This window comes from Danio aesculapii, chromosome 20, assembly GCF_903798145.1.
Source record: "Danio aesculapii chromosome 20, fDanAes4.1, whole genome shotgun sequence".
Lineage (NCBI taxonomy): Eukaryota > Metazoa > Chordata > Actinopteri > Cypriniformes > Danionidae > Danio > Danio aesculapii.
In genome coordinates, this window is record NC_079454.1 from 29836166 (window position 1) to 29851511 (window position 15346).

At 36.7% G+C, this 15346-nt stretch overlaps 1 protein-coding gene across 2 annotated transcripts; it reads left to right on the plus strand.

The window, feature by feature from the left end:
• Positions 1 to 6453: 6453 nt before the first annotated feature.
• Positions 6454 to 14879, plus strand: slc10a1 (solute carrier family 10 member 1). Of its 2 annotated transcripts, XM_056481700.1 has the most exons (6): positions 6454 to 6522; positions 6620 to 7033; positions 9241 to 9445; positions 12085 to 12263; positions 12367 to 12566; positions 14623 to 14879. In XM_056481700.1, the coding sequence occupies exons 2-6, from the start codon at positions 6648 to 6650 to the stop codon at positions 14682 to 14684; spliced, it is 1032 nt and encodes a 343-aa protein (XP_056337675.1). In that variant the 5' UTR covers positions 6454 to 6522; positions 6620 to 6647; the 3' UTR covers positions 14685 to 14879. The 2 variants fall into 2 exon arrangements, with proteins under 2 accessions (XP_056337675.1, XP_056337676.1); XM_056481701.1 differs by lacking the exon at positions 14623 to 14879 and having other exon boundaries at positions 12085 to 12267; positions 12367 to 12542.
• Positions 14880 to 15346: the final 467 nt, after the last annotated feature.

Below are 15346 nucleotides of genomic sequence, written 5' to 3' on the forward strand. Positions count from 1 at the left end.
GTTATTCATAACAATGTAAAGCTGTGTCTAAGAAAACACAATCTTGATTCATTAGTACTTGAATTTTAAAACGCAAATATCACCAGTATGACCAGAAATCACTAAAAGATTCCTTAATAATAATAATAATAATTCAAAATCCTCAAACAAACAACTTTGATTTTGTTATGACTGTGATCGAGCGACTTTAAATTATATGGGAAAACATTTAATATTGTAATTTTATTCAATTATCTAGACCAGAGATGCCCAAAGTAGGGCCCGCGGGCCAAAGTTGGCCCATTGTAACCTTTGATTTGGCCCACCATCCAATCTGAGAGGAGAAGTGAGTATGATGGAGAGGGTCGGGGTGAACGTCTTTAACACAGAGATTGTCATTTCTAATTTGATGTAACCTTTCTGTTTGTTTTATTGCTGCAATACAAAAAAAGTTTCAATTAAACATTGTAAATGAATCAGATTTTTAAAAATGTAAATACTGTCACTCGACCGATAGAGGACTATGCAGAAGACAACAGCAAGCAAATCAAGGCAAAAACTAGTGTAATTCTGTTATAAATGGGATTGTTTTGTTTTTATTGTAATACGTTCATTATTAAATGTAAAAAAAAACCTGTATTGGTTAATATAAAGCAATAAAGGTTTTCTAGTCATTTCTAAACATTATTAAATAAACTTGGAAATTACCCATGGCAACTATATTTACCTTCGGCCCACTAGCCTCAACCAAGTTTGGTTTTTGCCCTTTCATAAGAAAAAGTTTGTGCACCCCTGATCTAGATCAAATACAGCTGATGATTTTTAAGTGGCATGAATTGTTGTTGTATATAACCACGCAATATTATTCCTTTTTTAATACGTATATTCAAAGAAAATGTGCACGATGTAAATAAACGGTCAATGATGATCAGCTGTCAGACTCCCTATAAGCAAGGCAGATAGTGTATTTCCCCCTCTCTCCTCAAAATAGTGCTACAGATAAGGAGCTTAAATGGTGGATTATATGAGCTGCTGGATCAGTAAAAGGGTAAAAACAAGCACATAGTTGTGTTCACTGCCCACAAGGTCAGAGTACCAAACAGGGGGACTCGTGCAAACACACAAACACAGTCAGTGATCCTTTCACACATCTATCACCTTTGCTCTACCACAGAAAACCTTTCAAGACCCTAAAATAAGACCCTAAAAAAAAAGAGTATAAACTAAATTAATTATTCTGAAGAATGCTGGAAATTGTAACTAGTGACTTACATAGTAAAATAGTATGGAAGTCAATGATTACCAGTTTTCAACATTCTTCAAAATATCTTCTTTTGTGTTCAACAGAAGGATGAAACTCAAACCGGGTCAAATAGGCCATGTAACTTTTCTAAACCCATATTTTGCCCACTGTGGTCAAATAAAATATGCAAACCAAGAGTGTCAATAAAGGCATTCCATTACGGTCCTGAGGGCAAAACTCCTTTCAGTCATTCTTCATGGTCTACCTCCATTACTAATGATCCATTTCTGTAGTGCCAACAGTTTGCTCTCAACATTAGTGTAGTACAGGAGTCTGATGAGGGTGAGGGTGACTGCCCTAAAAAGCAGCTTTGTGTAGGTTGCAGCTCTGAGCTCAGACAATCTGCATTGACCCGACAGCAGTCCCTTCCCCCATTCCTCCTGAGGGGGCTTAATCTCCCCCACCAGCTTCACTTTCAGAGAAATGCAGTGCACAGATGATATACAACAAATACAAGTAAAATTAGTAATACTGATGCATGCTGTCATAGTGCTTCATTATATAAAAAGTAACATTATATTAGACAAATGCAAGTAACAGTGTAAAACTATTTTTATTATTATTGGAATAATAGAGCAATTATTATTTTAATTTAGTTTTATCATGAAGTGTAGAGACACCTTTAATATTTATTTCCAAACACAATGTATAGCAAGTATCTTATCTTCAACACTAGATGTCACTATGAAGTAAAAAATGCCTTACAGGTGTAAACTTTTTAGATTAAAGGAATAGTTTGCCCCAAAATGGAAATGTACTCATCATTTACTCTCCCCTTTTGTGGTTCGAAGCCTTTATGAGTTTCTTTCTTTCACTTAACACAAAAGAAGATATTTTGAACAATATTGGTACAGGTAACATTGACATATATAGTAAAGAAAAACACTTAGCAAGTCAGTGGCTACTGGATTCCAGCTTTTTTTTTTCAGTCAAATTTGTTTATAGCATGTGGAGGGTGAGGAAATGATGAAAGAATTTTCAATTTTGAGTGAACTGACTTCGAAAACACAATTGATCTGATCTCACCAGAAGTGCTGTTATTGATAATATAATATAATATAATATAATATAATATAATATAATATAATATAATATAATATAATATAATATAATATAATATAATATAATATAATATAATATAATATAGTTCAAGCCTCAGCTGGGTCAGTTGGCATTTCTGTGTGGAGTTTGCATGTTCTCCCCATGTTCGCGTGGGTTTCCTCCGGGTGCTCCGGTTTCCCAAGTCCAAAGACATGTGGTATAGGTGAATTGGGTTAGCTAAATGGTCCGTAGAGTATGTGTGTGAATGACAGTGTATGGTTGTTTCCCAGTGATGGGTTGCAGCTGGAAGGGCATCCGCTGTGTAAAACATATGCTGGATAAGTTGGCGGTTCATTCCGCTGTGGCGACCCTTGATTAATAAAGGGACTAAGCCAAAAAGAAAATGAATGACTGAATAATATTATATAATATAGGGCAGGGGCGACATGGTGGTGCAGTGGGTAGCTCTGTTGCCTCACAGCAAGAAGGTCGCTGGTTCGAGCCTCGGCTGGGTCAGTTGGCATTTCTGTGTGGAGTTTGCATGTTCTTCCTGTGTTCGCGTGAGCTTCCTTCGGGTGCTCCGGTTTCAATCACAGTCCAAAGACATACGCTATACAAATACTAAATTGGCTGTAGTGTATGAGTGTGTATGGATGTTTTTTCCAGTAATGGGTTACAGCTGGAACGGCATCCGTTGTGTAAAACATATGCTGGATAAGTTGGCGGTTCATTCCTGAATAAAGGAACTAAGCCGAAGGAAAATGAATAAATGAATAATATAGGGCGGTGCAGTGGTGCAATGTGTAAAGCTGTCTTTGTGGCAGCAATAGGTCTCTCACTGTATTTTATGCCTATGGGCTAAAGACCAGTGCAAAGTACCTGGCATTCTTGCTGTCCTTGGGAGGGGTGCTGGAAGGTGTTCAGACTGGGAACTATTTTATTCCACTAGGGGACTTCAACTCCCACATGGGTAATGACAGTGATACCTGGAGAGGCGTGATTGGGAAGAATGGCCTCCCTGATCTGAATCGAGTGGTGTTCTGTTGTTGGATTTTGTGCTAATCACAGTTTGTCCATAACGAACACCATGTTCGAGTGTATATCAGTGCACATGGCACCAGGACACCCTAGGCCTGAGGTCTATGATCAACTTTGTGGTTTGTATCAACTGATCTCCAACCGGTATGTTTTGGACACTCGGGTAACGAGAGGGGTAGAGCTGATCACCACTTGGTGGTAAGTTGGATCAGACAGACTGGGCAGGCCCAAAACTATTGTAAGGGTCTTCTGTGAACAGCTGGCTGAACCTCTGGAATGACTTTGACCAGATCCCGAGGGAGGCTGGAGACACTGATACCCAGTGGTTCATGTTCTCCAACTCCATGCAGAGCTGTGGCTATGAGGCTTGTGGTGAATGTCGTGGCTGCAATCCACGAACCCGGTGGTAGACACCAAAAGTAAGGGATGCTGCCAAGCTGAAGAAGAAGCCCAGGCTTGGTTGACCTGTAGGACTTTCGAGGCAGCTGATGGGTACTGACAGGCCAAGCATGCTGCAGCTCGGGCAGTTGCAGAAACTCGGGGCTGGGAAGTGTTTGGGGGGACCATGGAGGAAGATATAAAATAACATAAAATAAACTATTTGTAATTTAATACTATTATTAATAATACAATAACATTTTATAAATAAAACTGATCTTGGTTATTTAATTAACATTACAACGTATTTAATATGTCAGAACATGTCCACTCCTCTTCAATGGCTGTGTGAAGTTGATGGATGGGTGACATGTCCGGTGAGTCTGCTGGACATGCAAGATTATACAGTGTACAGATACTTGCAACATGCAACATGTGGCCATTCTTTATAATGCTGCAACATCAGGTGCTGTTTGTGAGTGGCACAACAATGGGCCTCAGCATCATGGTTTCACTGCGGATTCAAAATGCCATCAATAATCTGCAGCTGGGTTTATTGTCCAATACATATGCCTGCACATACCATAACCTCATCGTCGCCACCATGGACCACTCAATTCACCACTTTGACATCAGCAGACCGCTCATTCACACGCCACCATCTGCACTGCCCAGTAGAGTGAAAATTGAGATTCATCCATGAAGAGAACACCTCTCCAAAGTGCCAGATGACTTCTATCTTTCGGATGAGACGTTAAATCGAGATCCTGACTCTCTGTAGTCATTAAAAAAACCATGGCACTTCTCGTAAGGAGGGGTGTAACCCTGGTGTCCTGGCCAAATTCCCCTCCATCTGCGTTTACTAATCATGGCCTCACAATCATCCCCATCCACTGAATTGGCTCTATCACTGTCTCTCCACTCCACCTATAGCTGGTGTGTGGTGAGCGCACTGGCGCCGTTGTCCTGTGGCTGCCGTCGCATCATCCAAGTGGATGCTGCACACTGGTGGTGGTGTGGAGAGACCGCCCCTCATGATGGTGAAGTGTTTTGGGTGTTTGGCCATACACAATAAATGCGCTATATAAATACACACATTACATTTACATTACATTACAAACTGTAGTCAGGTTGAGACCTGAGGTGATTGAGGTCATCGAGATTTATGGTGTTGTTTTGCCACAATGCAAAACATTCCTTTCAATTTATATTTTGGACATCGCCATCACAGATTGTTAGGACAAAACTTGTTTTAACATGAAAAAGATACCTTTTTTATCACGTGTCACGATATACAGACATATTATTTATTGAACATAAGCCATTGTTATAAATGGCAGAGTGCTGAAACCTTAATTTTGGCTTAAGATATACCCAAAACAACCACGCAAGAGACTGTGGAAGATTCCAGAAGTGTCTGGGGTAAGTCTGTTCTCTGTATGTTCATGAGCACTGCATTGTCCTGGTGCTCATGCCCCCAACATCTTGGCAAAATCAAGACATTTTCAAATATCTTTATAAATAAACTGCATATCTGACATCCAATCCTGTTATTGTTGAACTTTTCAACTTTAATGATGTATAATGATCGTATAATGAACTTTAATGATAATGATGCATTTTAATTACTGTTAGATCACTGCTTTATTAGTATCAACTACCAACTTACATAATGTGCTAAAAATCCAAAATATTCAAATGAATAAATGAATGAATGAATGCAGTTCAATTATTATTACTATTATTATTATAGCTATAATTGCCGTAGAATTAAACTGTGAATGGTCAGTTGTGTTTTTGGTAGTATTCTCATTGAATCCTTTATCTTATACAATTTCTCATGAAGAAAAAACTCATATGACATTACGAGACATGTAAACGTTAGAGGAGGACCAACTGGAAATAATCAAAAATATTTTATTCTTTTACATTGAGGTTTGAGACTTGTTTTTTGTGAAACAAGAATCTTCCATTGGCCTCTCATGTGAGATGTGCTGTATTATGAAGGATGTGGTTACAGACAGAGAGTTGCATATGACATGAAAATCACAACCTTGCAAAGATTTTGGCTTTGAAACCTGGATGGGAAAGAACACACATTGCTATTTTGCGACATCAGTCTCCGTAACGTTGTTAGACTTCGAGTAAGCCTGATGCTTATCAAAATGTATACAAGTTTCAGATCACAATCTCACTTCAAATTAGTAAAACGACTGCTTTTTTGTTGAATTTGTTGATTTTTTTAATGGTTTCGTGTAATAAATAAGTAGATTTTGGTTTTATTAAGTAGTTTTTTTGCAATGATAAAAAGAGAAATGAGTTTTACACGCAAATATTTTGGTTGCAAAGATAAAAGGTGCTTTCTTTTTTCCCCATAGAGGTTGGTATATTGTATATATGCATTTATAAGTGATTATTTGTATTGTATGTATTTGTCTATTTGTATTTTTTTTATGTTTTTGTTTGTATTGTTTTGTTTTGCCCCATTACTATTGGCTCTGCATGTTTTTTTTCTCTCTCGCTTTTTTCTTCTCTCTTGCATAATAATAAAAAAGTGAAACAAAATATATAAGCAACCATATCTGACTTGTATATCTGCATTCAGAAATGACTCTGCTATATTAAACGCAAATATGGTAAAAACAGCTAAGCCCGCAAAGGGTTAAGTAACAAATGAGTTGGAAAAAAATGCACCAGTTTAGAGGACAGATAGCAAACTTTTTTGTCCTCCCACTTTACTCACTCTGGCTTTCTGAGAAGATCCTGCAAGTACTGAATCAACGGTAAGCTTGAGATTAATCTTTCTAGAAAGCAAGCATGCTTTTAACTACTTTCCCACTGTAATTGGATTACTTAACACTTTGTTTTCACCTCTCACAGCATAAAAACATTTCCAAGATCTCAAAAAATGGTGGTCACAATCAATCCAACTGCTGAATTGAACTTTTCAAGCTTCGACTGGAGTGTAAACACCACCGCAAATGACTCTACATTCAATGAAACTGCAGATATGGTCATCCGCTTGGCTTTAATTGTCCTTCTTTTTATCACAATGGTGTCTCTGGGCTGCACAATGGAGGTCTCGAAGATTAAAGATCATCTCATCAAACCCAAAGGGGTGGTGATTGCAGTAGGGGCTCAGTATGGCATCATGCCCTTCGCCGCCTTCTGCCTGGCAAAGCTGTTTCAGTTAAGTCCTATGGAGAGTTTGTCTGTGCTAATTTGTGGCTGCTGCCCAGGAGGAAACCTCTCAAACATTTTTGCTCTGGCCCTCCGGGGAGACATGAACCTCAGGTAATTGCTTAGACAACAAACACAGTCCCGTTGCAAACTAATGAGGAAGAGATGAACTTTGCCCTATTGAGATTATGATCTTCAAAAAAAGCATGTTTACAATGAATGATTTTTTTTAATGATTTGGTTTGCTATTACAGAAATAAGTCAAAATCAACAGCACACATTTTACATGCTATATATGCTTGCATAGGGTGTATGCAAACTAAAGTTGGTTCCTTGTGGTTCTTGGAATTTGAATTAGATTATTTACATATATTATAGAACACTTTATAGTACAATCTTTATTGGCATTGACGTCCCATGAAGAAACTTTAACAATCACAGAATATTTCTATTCCATGACAGGTTCTATACTGTATTTCTAGATAGAAAAAGGATTTCCATTTTTTAAATAAACATCCTTCAGATAAAGAAATTATTTTAAACTTATTTTTTAAACAGTATTATATTATTTTTAACTGTTCAGCACCATTTGGGGAACCAAAAAAGGTTCTTCTATAGCACTACACACCCTTTATTTTTTAACAGTAGAAATATATGAAATGTTTGATTATCAAAAATAATTCTTTTAAAAAACAAAGGATAAAAGGATGTTTTATCCAATAATCTTGCATAATTAACAGGATGTTTTTGGTAAAAAATCTTGCATGTTCATTCTTGTGGTTTTCTAAATAATCTTTTCTATAATGATATGAATTTCATGTAGTTTTAATTTAATGCATAACACATTCAGTTTTGTGTAAGTGATTTATATATGAGTAATATCACACTCGTAGCAGTGCGATGTGGCTCTATACTGGCACTATACACACACACACACCAGTGGCGATATACAGCCATATCGCACTGCTACGAGTGTGATAATGTGTATACAACAGTTCAACAGCATAACCGTTTATATATATATAAAAAAAAGTCTCAAAAACACTTTTGTATGAGGAACTACTTTTCCTCCACCATTCCTTCACAGCAGCTGACTTGTCAGAACAGCAGAAACCTCACTACTTCACACACATCACTTTAGAGCTAGTATTTGATGGATTCTCTAGCGTAATGCCTAATGTGATGTCAAAACAGGTAATTTCTGCTCACATTTTAAGATTATAAGGCTGAACGGCATGACATGCCAGAAATCTACAGAGATTTCTCAATATTTCTCTGTTGCAATCAGATTACTATAATTAACCCTGTAAAAGCCAAAGCAAAGAAAACACTATCCGTTTCTGTGGTATAAATACAGCACTACAAAATACAAAAGAGAGAGATCGACATAGAATGTCACTTACCTGATTTATAATAATTTTCAGCTGTAATTTCAAAATTTCGGTGAGAAAACGCTGAGTTTTTCTATCTTTAAGAACTAATATGTGGTCTCTTCCGCCATCTTGTGGTGGAACGTCAACCATCACTTTCTTTGGTTTGCTGAGACAGGCTGATGGCGTCCGATGCGCTGAATCTCCGAAATTGTAAATATTTTAAAATAGCCACTATCTTTATAAATAAACTGCATAGTTGCCATCTAAACAACTACATTCTCAACTAAAAACCCTCAAATGTACATTATTTTGTCCAACAGCAGCAATATTTGTCAAACTGTAGATTGTCCTCTGCCTGTCGCTGTATGTGGGCGGAGTAATACACAAGGGTGAAGGTTATACACAAGGGTGAAGGTTGAAGAGGCTGTACGAGTGCTGTTGCCAAATGGCTATCAGCCAATCACATCAAGAACCAGACAGAATTGTTTAATAAATACATATATACGTCATACATCTGTGATTATAATTTTGTCATATTTTGACATTACGCTCCTGGCTAATGTATTATCCTAGTTACATGAATTTTATTCTAGTTTTATTTTTAGTGTTCTGATTTTTAAAATATAATAATCTCTTCAGGTTTGTCTAAAAAATAAAGGGTCTTTGTTGGCGTTAATGATTTCATGAACACTCATGAAACATTTCACAAAAGGTTTTATAGTGATAAAGGGTTCGTCAGTTCACACATTTTAAACATTCTTCAGAATAAGCAAGATGCGTCTGTAACGTTCATTGTTTTTTTATTGTTGTTTGTTTTTTAGAAAACCAAATTAGCTGCAAAAACAAACAAACTAGATTTTAAAAAGCGTATTTATGTTATTTTGAGCAGGTCATCAGTGTGAAAGCACATTCTCTCTTATTTGAGTATTTTCTCTCTCTTTCCCCCAGTATTGTGATGACTGCCTGTTCCACAGTCCTAGCGTTGGCCATGATGCCCCTCCTGCTCTACTTGTACAGCTGGGGTTTCTCAAACCTGGTGGATTTTGTTCCCTTCACTGGAATCATTTTCTCCCTAATTTTGATCCTGGTTCCCTGTGGAATTGGAATCCTAATCAACTACAGAATGCCCCAGTATTCTAAGATGATCACCCAGGTGGGTCAAAATTCATGCGTGACATAATTAATTTATGGAGAAATGTATCATCGTCATGCATTGTTTGGATTCCTATTCAAAATTATTTGATTTACTAAGTGAAAGTCTGATAAATGTGCACTAAGCTTGAAGTTATATCTAGACATAATTCCAATACAATATTCATATTTGGGGGCATCACGGTGGCACAGTGGGTAGCACGATCGCCTCACAGCAAGAAAATCGCTGGTTCTAGCCTCGGCTGGGTCAGTTGGTATTGCTGTGTGGAGTTTGCATGTTCTCCCTATGTTCGCGTGGGTTTCCTCCAGGTGCTCCGGTTTCCCCCACAAGTCCAAAGACATGCACTAGGTGAATTGAATAAGCTAAATTGGCTGTAGTATATGTGTCTGTGTGAATGCAAGAGTGTATGGGTATTTCCCAGTGTTGGGTTGTGGCTGGAAGGGCATCCGCTGCTTAAAACACAGGCTGGATAAGTTGGCAGTCCATTCCGCTGTGGCGACCCCAATTTAATAAAGAGACTAAGCCGAAAAGAAAATGAATGAATGAATGAATATTTATATTTGGTGTAATTCTATGAGAATAGGGAATTTTACATAACAAGTATAATGACATAGAGAAACAATATCACTGGAATTGCTTGTAATGAAGCTAGTCAGGCATTCACAAGCTCAAAAGACTTAAAGCTTAAAGACTACTGAGCAGCAATATGCTCTTATAATAAACATAAATATTGTATTGAATAAATAAATATTGTACATTGATGTGGATGCTAGTATAGGTACTGTTATCTTTAAAGTCTTTCATGAGGTGAATAGGTTATAATACGTTTCCTCTACATAGAAGTGATTCACGTTTGAATGAATCAGCATTTTTAAACAAATCAGTTGAATGAATGATTCAATATTTTATTTATAAAAGTTGAAAACGGAGGTTTGAAGGCAACAAAGAACACCCTGCATCCTTAAGCCATGGTCACACTAGACTTTGAGCATGCCAAAATTAATTCGGACAGTGCTGTAAAACAGGAGCGAGATGAATTTAAGCAATTTAAGCAAACACGTGCAATTACATAAAACATCAGCTAATTAAAAAATAATCTATGCGTTGCAAATCATGTGCTGCAAATCCTCATAATGCAAACACATTTAAAAAACGCGCTGTATTTACACACAACACAAACATTAATAAAACACGCTGCATTTTCTCACAACACAAACATTAACAAAACGCGCTGCATTTTCTCACAACACAAAAAGAACAGAACACAACGGAAATGTTTCAAGGGGACCCAAACGTGACGGACACTGCTGTTGTAGGTGATCTTTGGTAGGTGAGTTTTTTGTTTATTTATTTTAATATCCAGATTACTGTGTCTTAATTTATTAGCCTAAACAATCATAACCTAAATAGCCGGGTCCGTCATGTTTCAGGGTCTTCTTGAAAAATTTCCGTTGTGTTGTGAGAAAATGCAAATCAAAATCAAACTGCTGACAATAGAGGAATTACCAACTTACATCACACATGACATCACACGGGTTGCCGGTTGCAAAAAGAGACTGGTTGCAATAGCAAACATGTCGTGTTGTGCAGTAGGATGTCAAATTTGAAAGTCCAAAAATAGAAAACTTAAACTTTTACCATACACCACACTGCTTTTAATGCCAATAGCAGAAGTCTTTGGCTAAAAGGGAGCTGAATGAAGTGAGGACCTAAATAAAATGCTTGGCTCTGCAGTTGTGATTTCATATCAGGTGAGTTCACGCTGTGCTGGATCATACACATTACTCGTTTTTGATTGCAGCAATGATTTCAGCAAAAACAGTTAAATATGGTGAATTAAACTGCGAACACTGAATGCTTAGAATGAAATGTAAAAATGTAGGTTCACATACCCTGCTGTACAGGTGCAGTTCTCTGTCAGAATGCAGTTGTTTTGCTTGTTGATGATTACCCAGGCCTTGTATTGCTCCGTCTTTTTTCCTTTTTGTCTTTGGCTAGGCAGAACGTCGGTTTTTAGCACTACAAAGTTTTGAATCTGGTAATCATGGAACATTATTTCTTGCACATGACCACACAGAACAAAATTGTTGGCATCCAAAGACTTGCAGGCCTTTGTAGAAACACTTGCAGTCTCAATGAGATGCTTGTATATTTTGAGCTGGATGCTTGGCCATTTCGTCTTATCCAATATCCATTAGGAGGGTGCTATCGCAAATGGACCAGTCAGACGAACGCCGCTCACTTTAACGTTATAACTGTGCTTATCACTGGGTGACGAGCTGTTATAATATGCTGAAAGCATTATGGAAATAATATATGTAATATGCAATCAATATAACTTATCTCTAATACAACAACAAACTGTACCGCATTGGATGTCATTCCCTCGCTGTAAATGCTAGCGTTCCCGTTTTTTTTTGCAACCTCGCTGCACGCGCATCCTAGATGTTTACAAACATGGTAATTCATCTATAAGTCAATTACAATGGGAACTCTAAGGATTTTGGGATACTGCTTGAACATGCGAATCGTACACGAATGTATTGTACACAACAGATCCTGTCTGCTGGAATACTTGATAAATCATTGCATTTTTAAGTAATTACAAGCATGCTCTCTGCTATTTTCATTTTATATAGGCTGGACTGACGCTCATGCTAATCTCTTGCATTGTGATTGGTGTTCTTGCTGGTGTGGCTGATGGAGGACAGATTTTCAAAGTACTGTCTGCTCAACTTATAGCCACTGCTGCATTGATGCCTTTGGCTGGATACATATTTGGATATATCCTGTCCGCTCTGTTCAGGATGAATGAACCGTATGTATGTCCACCGCATGGAATTCTTACACCACCTGTAATGGGTTTGACTATAATCTACAAGACTCTCTTTTTAAAAGCATTTGTGCTCATGTATCCGCAGTTGCAGACGGACTGTGTCTATGGAGGTCGGTTGTCAAAACATCCAGCTTTGTACCACAATTCTGAAGGTGGCCTTTCCTGCTGAGATCATTGGTCGGCTGTATTTCTTTCCGGTCATCTATATTGTGTTCCAGATTGTCGAGGCGCTGATCTTCATATTCTTGTTCAGATGCCATCAGAAACTAAGGCCATCTCAAAAAGGTTCATAAACTGAATATACACCGAATGCAATAATCTTGATCTAGAAATTACATTTCAGGTATATGAAAAGTTAATAAAGTCCTAAATTATTAGAAATGGTATGATCCACTTACCTAATAACCTAAAAGGGATTGTAATTGATAATATAGTGATGATGATATAATACCGGGGTTCCCATACTTTCCCAGACCCCCAAAATAACAATCAGTGATTCGCGACCTCCACTATCCTCAAAGGGGGTTATAAGCATACAAGCATTGCACACAACAGGCACACACACCAATATGAACTACAGTAGTCAAAACAGTGATCAAAATCTTCTTTTAGGTCCAGACTGAGGCTGAGGGGACAGGGCTTTCTCTGTGGTGGGTCCTCAGTTATGAAACATTTTGCCCCTTGAGATTAGAATGGCTCCATCTCCATCTATTTTTAAATCGCTCCTAAAAACGTACCTATTCAGCTTGGCTTTTTAATATTATTTTAATAGTCTTTTCTACTGCTACACTGTAAAACCCAATAAATTAAGGTAACTCAAATCATTTGAGGAAACCGATTGCAACAAACCATTTAAATTCAAAAATCAATCCTAATGAGTACTGTGAACTTAATCATTTTGAGTAAATGAAGCAATTTGAACACAGTAAAACCCAATAAATGAAGAGAACTCAAACCAACTGAACACTGTAAAACCCAATAAGTTAAGGCAACTCAAACCGTTTGAAGAAACCAATTGCTACAAACCATTTGAGTTTAAAAAAAAATCTATATGAGTACTGTGAACTTACTCCATTTAGGTTGAAGTAATGAGGTTTTTAATTAACTGAGTTCAAAACTTTTCAAATAAGTAGAAATAACTTTCAGTCAGTTTTGAGTTAACTACACTCATTTCATTTGATAAAGTTGACTGTTGAGTTTTACAGTCTACAATTTTTCTTTAGTCGTTTCTCTTGTCTTATTTCTATGTTTTTATATTCTGTCTTTTTATTCTAAGTTGTCTTATGTACAGCACTTTGGTTTTTAAATGTGCTCTATAAATAAATTAACTTGAACTAGTCAACATTTGAAGTGGTTCAAAACATTTCATCAAGGTTGTCTTAAAACTAAACAACACCTATTATTGTTTTAGGGCAATTTTGATTCACTTTGATTTGATTTTTGATCCACTTCAAATGACTACTGGATATAAATATGAGGATATTGACAACACAAAAAAGTGCAGCAGTCTAACAACCATATCATTGTTAGTCATTATTAAATTGTTTAGGAGATTTTGATTTGGAGATCACCCTCCATGTTCAGTTGTGGCCTTTTTTTAATCTACGTGAGTGCTTAAAGGTGTCAAAGTTTAACATTTTGTCGTAAAATCAACCTGCTGCATCTGACTCTATTACCGTGTCATTAATACAACGTAAACAACTCAGGGATCGCAATCCAGTGAAAAAAAAAAGAATGTTGTTGTTTTTTTATGTAACTATGAAAGTCTTATATATTTACACTACTGGTCAAAAGTTTGGGGTCAGTTTTTTTTTTATTTATTAATTTTATTTAATCATTTAAATGAAATTATTCTGTTCATCAAGGTGGCATTTATTAATTGTAAAAAAATTGTTAAATTATTAAATACTTATTTATTAAATATTTATTTATTACTTATTGTATGTGGTTTCAAATGAAAACATTACTCCTATCATTATTGCTTTTATTACTATTACCATTAATAAAATTAATAATAATAATAATAATAATAATAATAATAAATATTAGAGTGATTTCTGAAGGATCATGTGACTGAAGACTGATTAATGAAGCTGAAACTTCATCATTAAAATCACTGGAATAAATGATTCAATTAAACGATAAACTACTTTTGAACAGTTATTTTATAGAGCAACAACGTTTCACAATTTTACAATTTGTACTGTATTTTTGATGAAGTAAATGCAGCCTTGGTGAGCAAGAGAAGCTTATTTTAAAACATTTAAAAATCCTACTGACCCCACACTTTTGATCGGTAGTGTATACTTATTTATTTATAGTTTTCTCTTTTCTTTTGTAGGAACGCAGGCCTACACAACAGTAGAAAGAGCAGCTGAAGAAATGAATGAGCCCCAACAATGACATCTAAAGGTCATAGTGAAAAAAACCACACACAGGCATAAGGTGAATTGATTATTGCAATCTTTAGTAAAGAGCAGAGCGAGTATGGGAAACGTTAACTAGTATAGAACTCAATGGTCAATTCTGATCCTTTTTTTTTTATTGTTGTTGTTTTTATTCGAAATTGTTCTAATAGCAATAAATGTATTAATTTTATCATCTGTACTGTCCTCCAATTTTACGTCAAACCCATTTTAAAAAGATGTTTATTCATTCATTTTCTTTTCTGCTTAGTCCCTTTATTAATCTTAGAATGCACTGGGAATGAACCGCAAACTTATACAGCATATGTTTTATGGAGCTGATGCCCTTTCAGCTGCAACCTATCACTGGGAAACACCCATACACTCTCATTCACACACATACACCATGTCCAATTTAGCTCACCCAATTTACCTATAGCACATGTCTTTGGACTTGTGGGGGAAACTGGAGCACCTGGAGGAAACCCACGCGAACATCGGGAGAACATGCGAACTTCACACAGAAATGCCAACTGACCCAGCCGAGGCTCGAACTAGCGACCTTCTTGCTGTGAGGCGGCAGCGCTACCCACTGCGCTGCCCTTTTTACTGTTTATATTTGCATATATTTTCCTTAGTGCTTAAAGGGAAAGTCTGTCA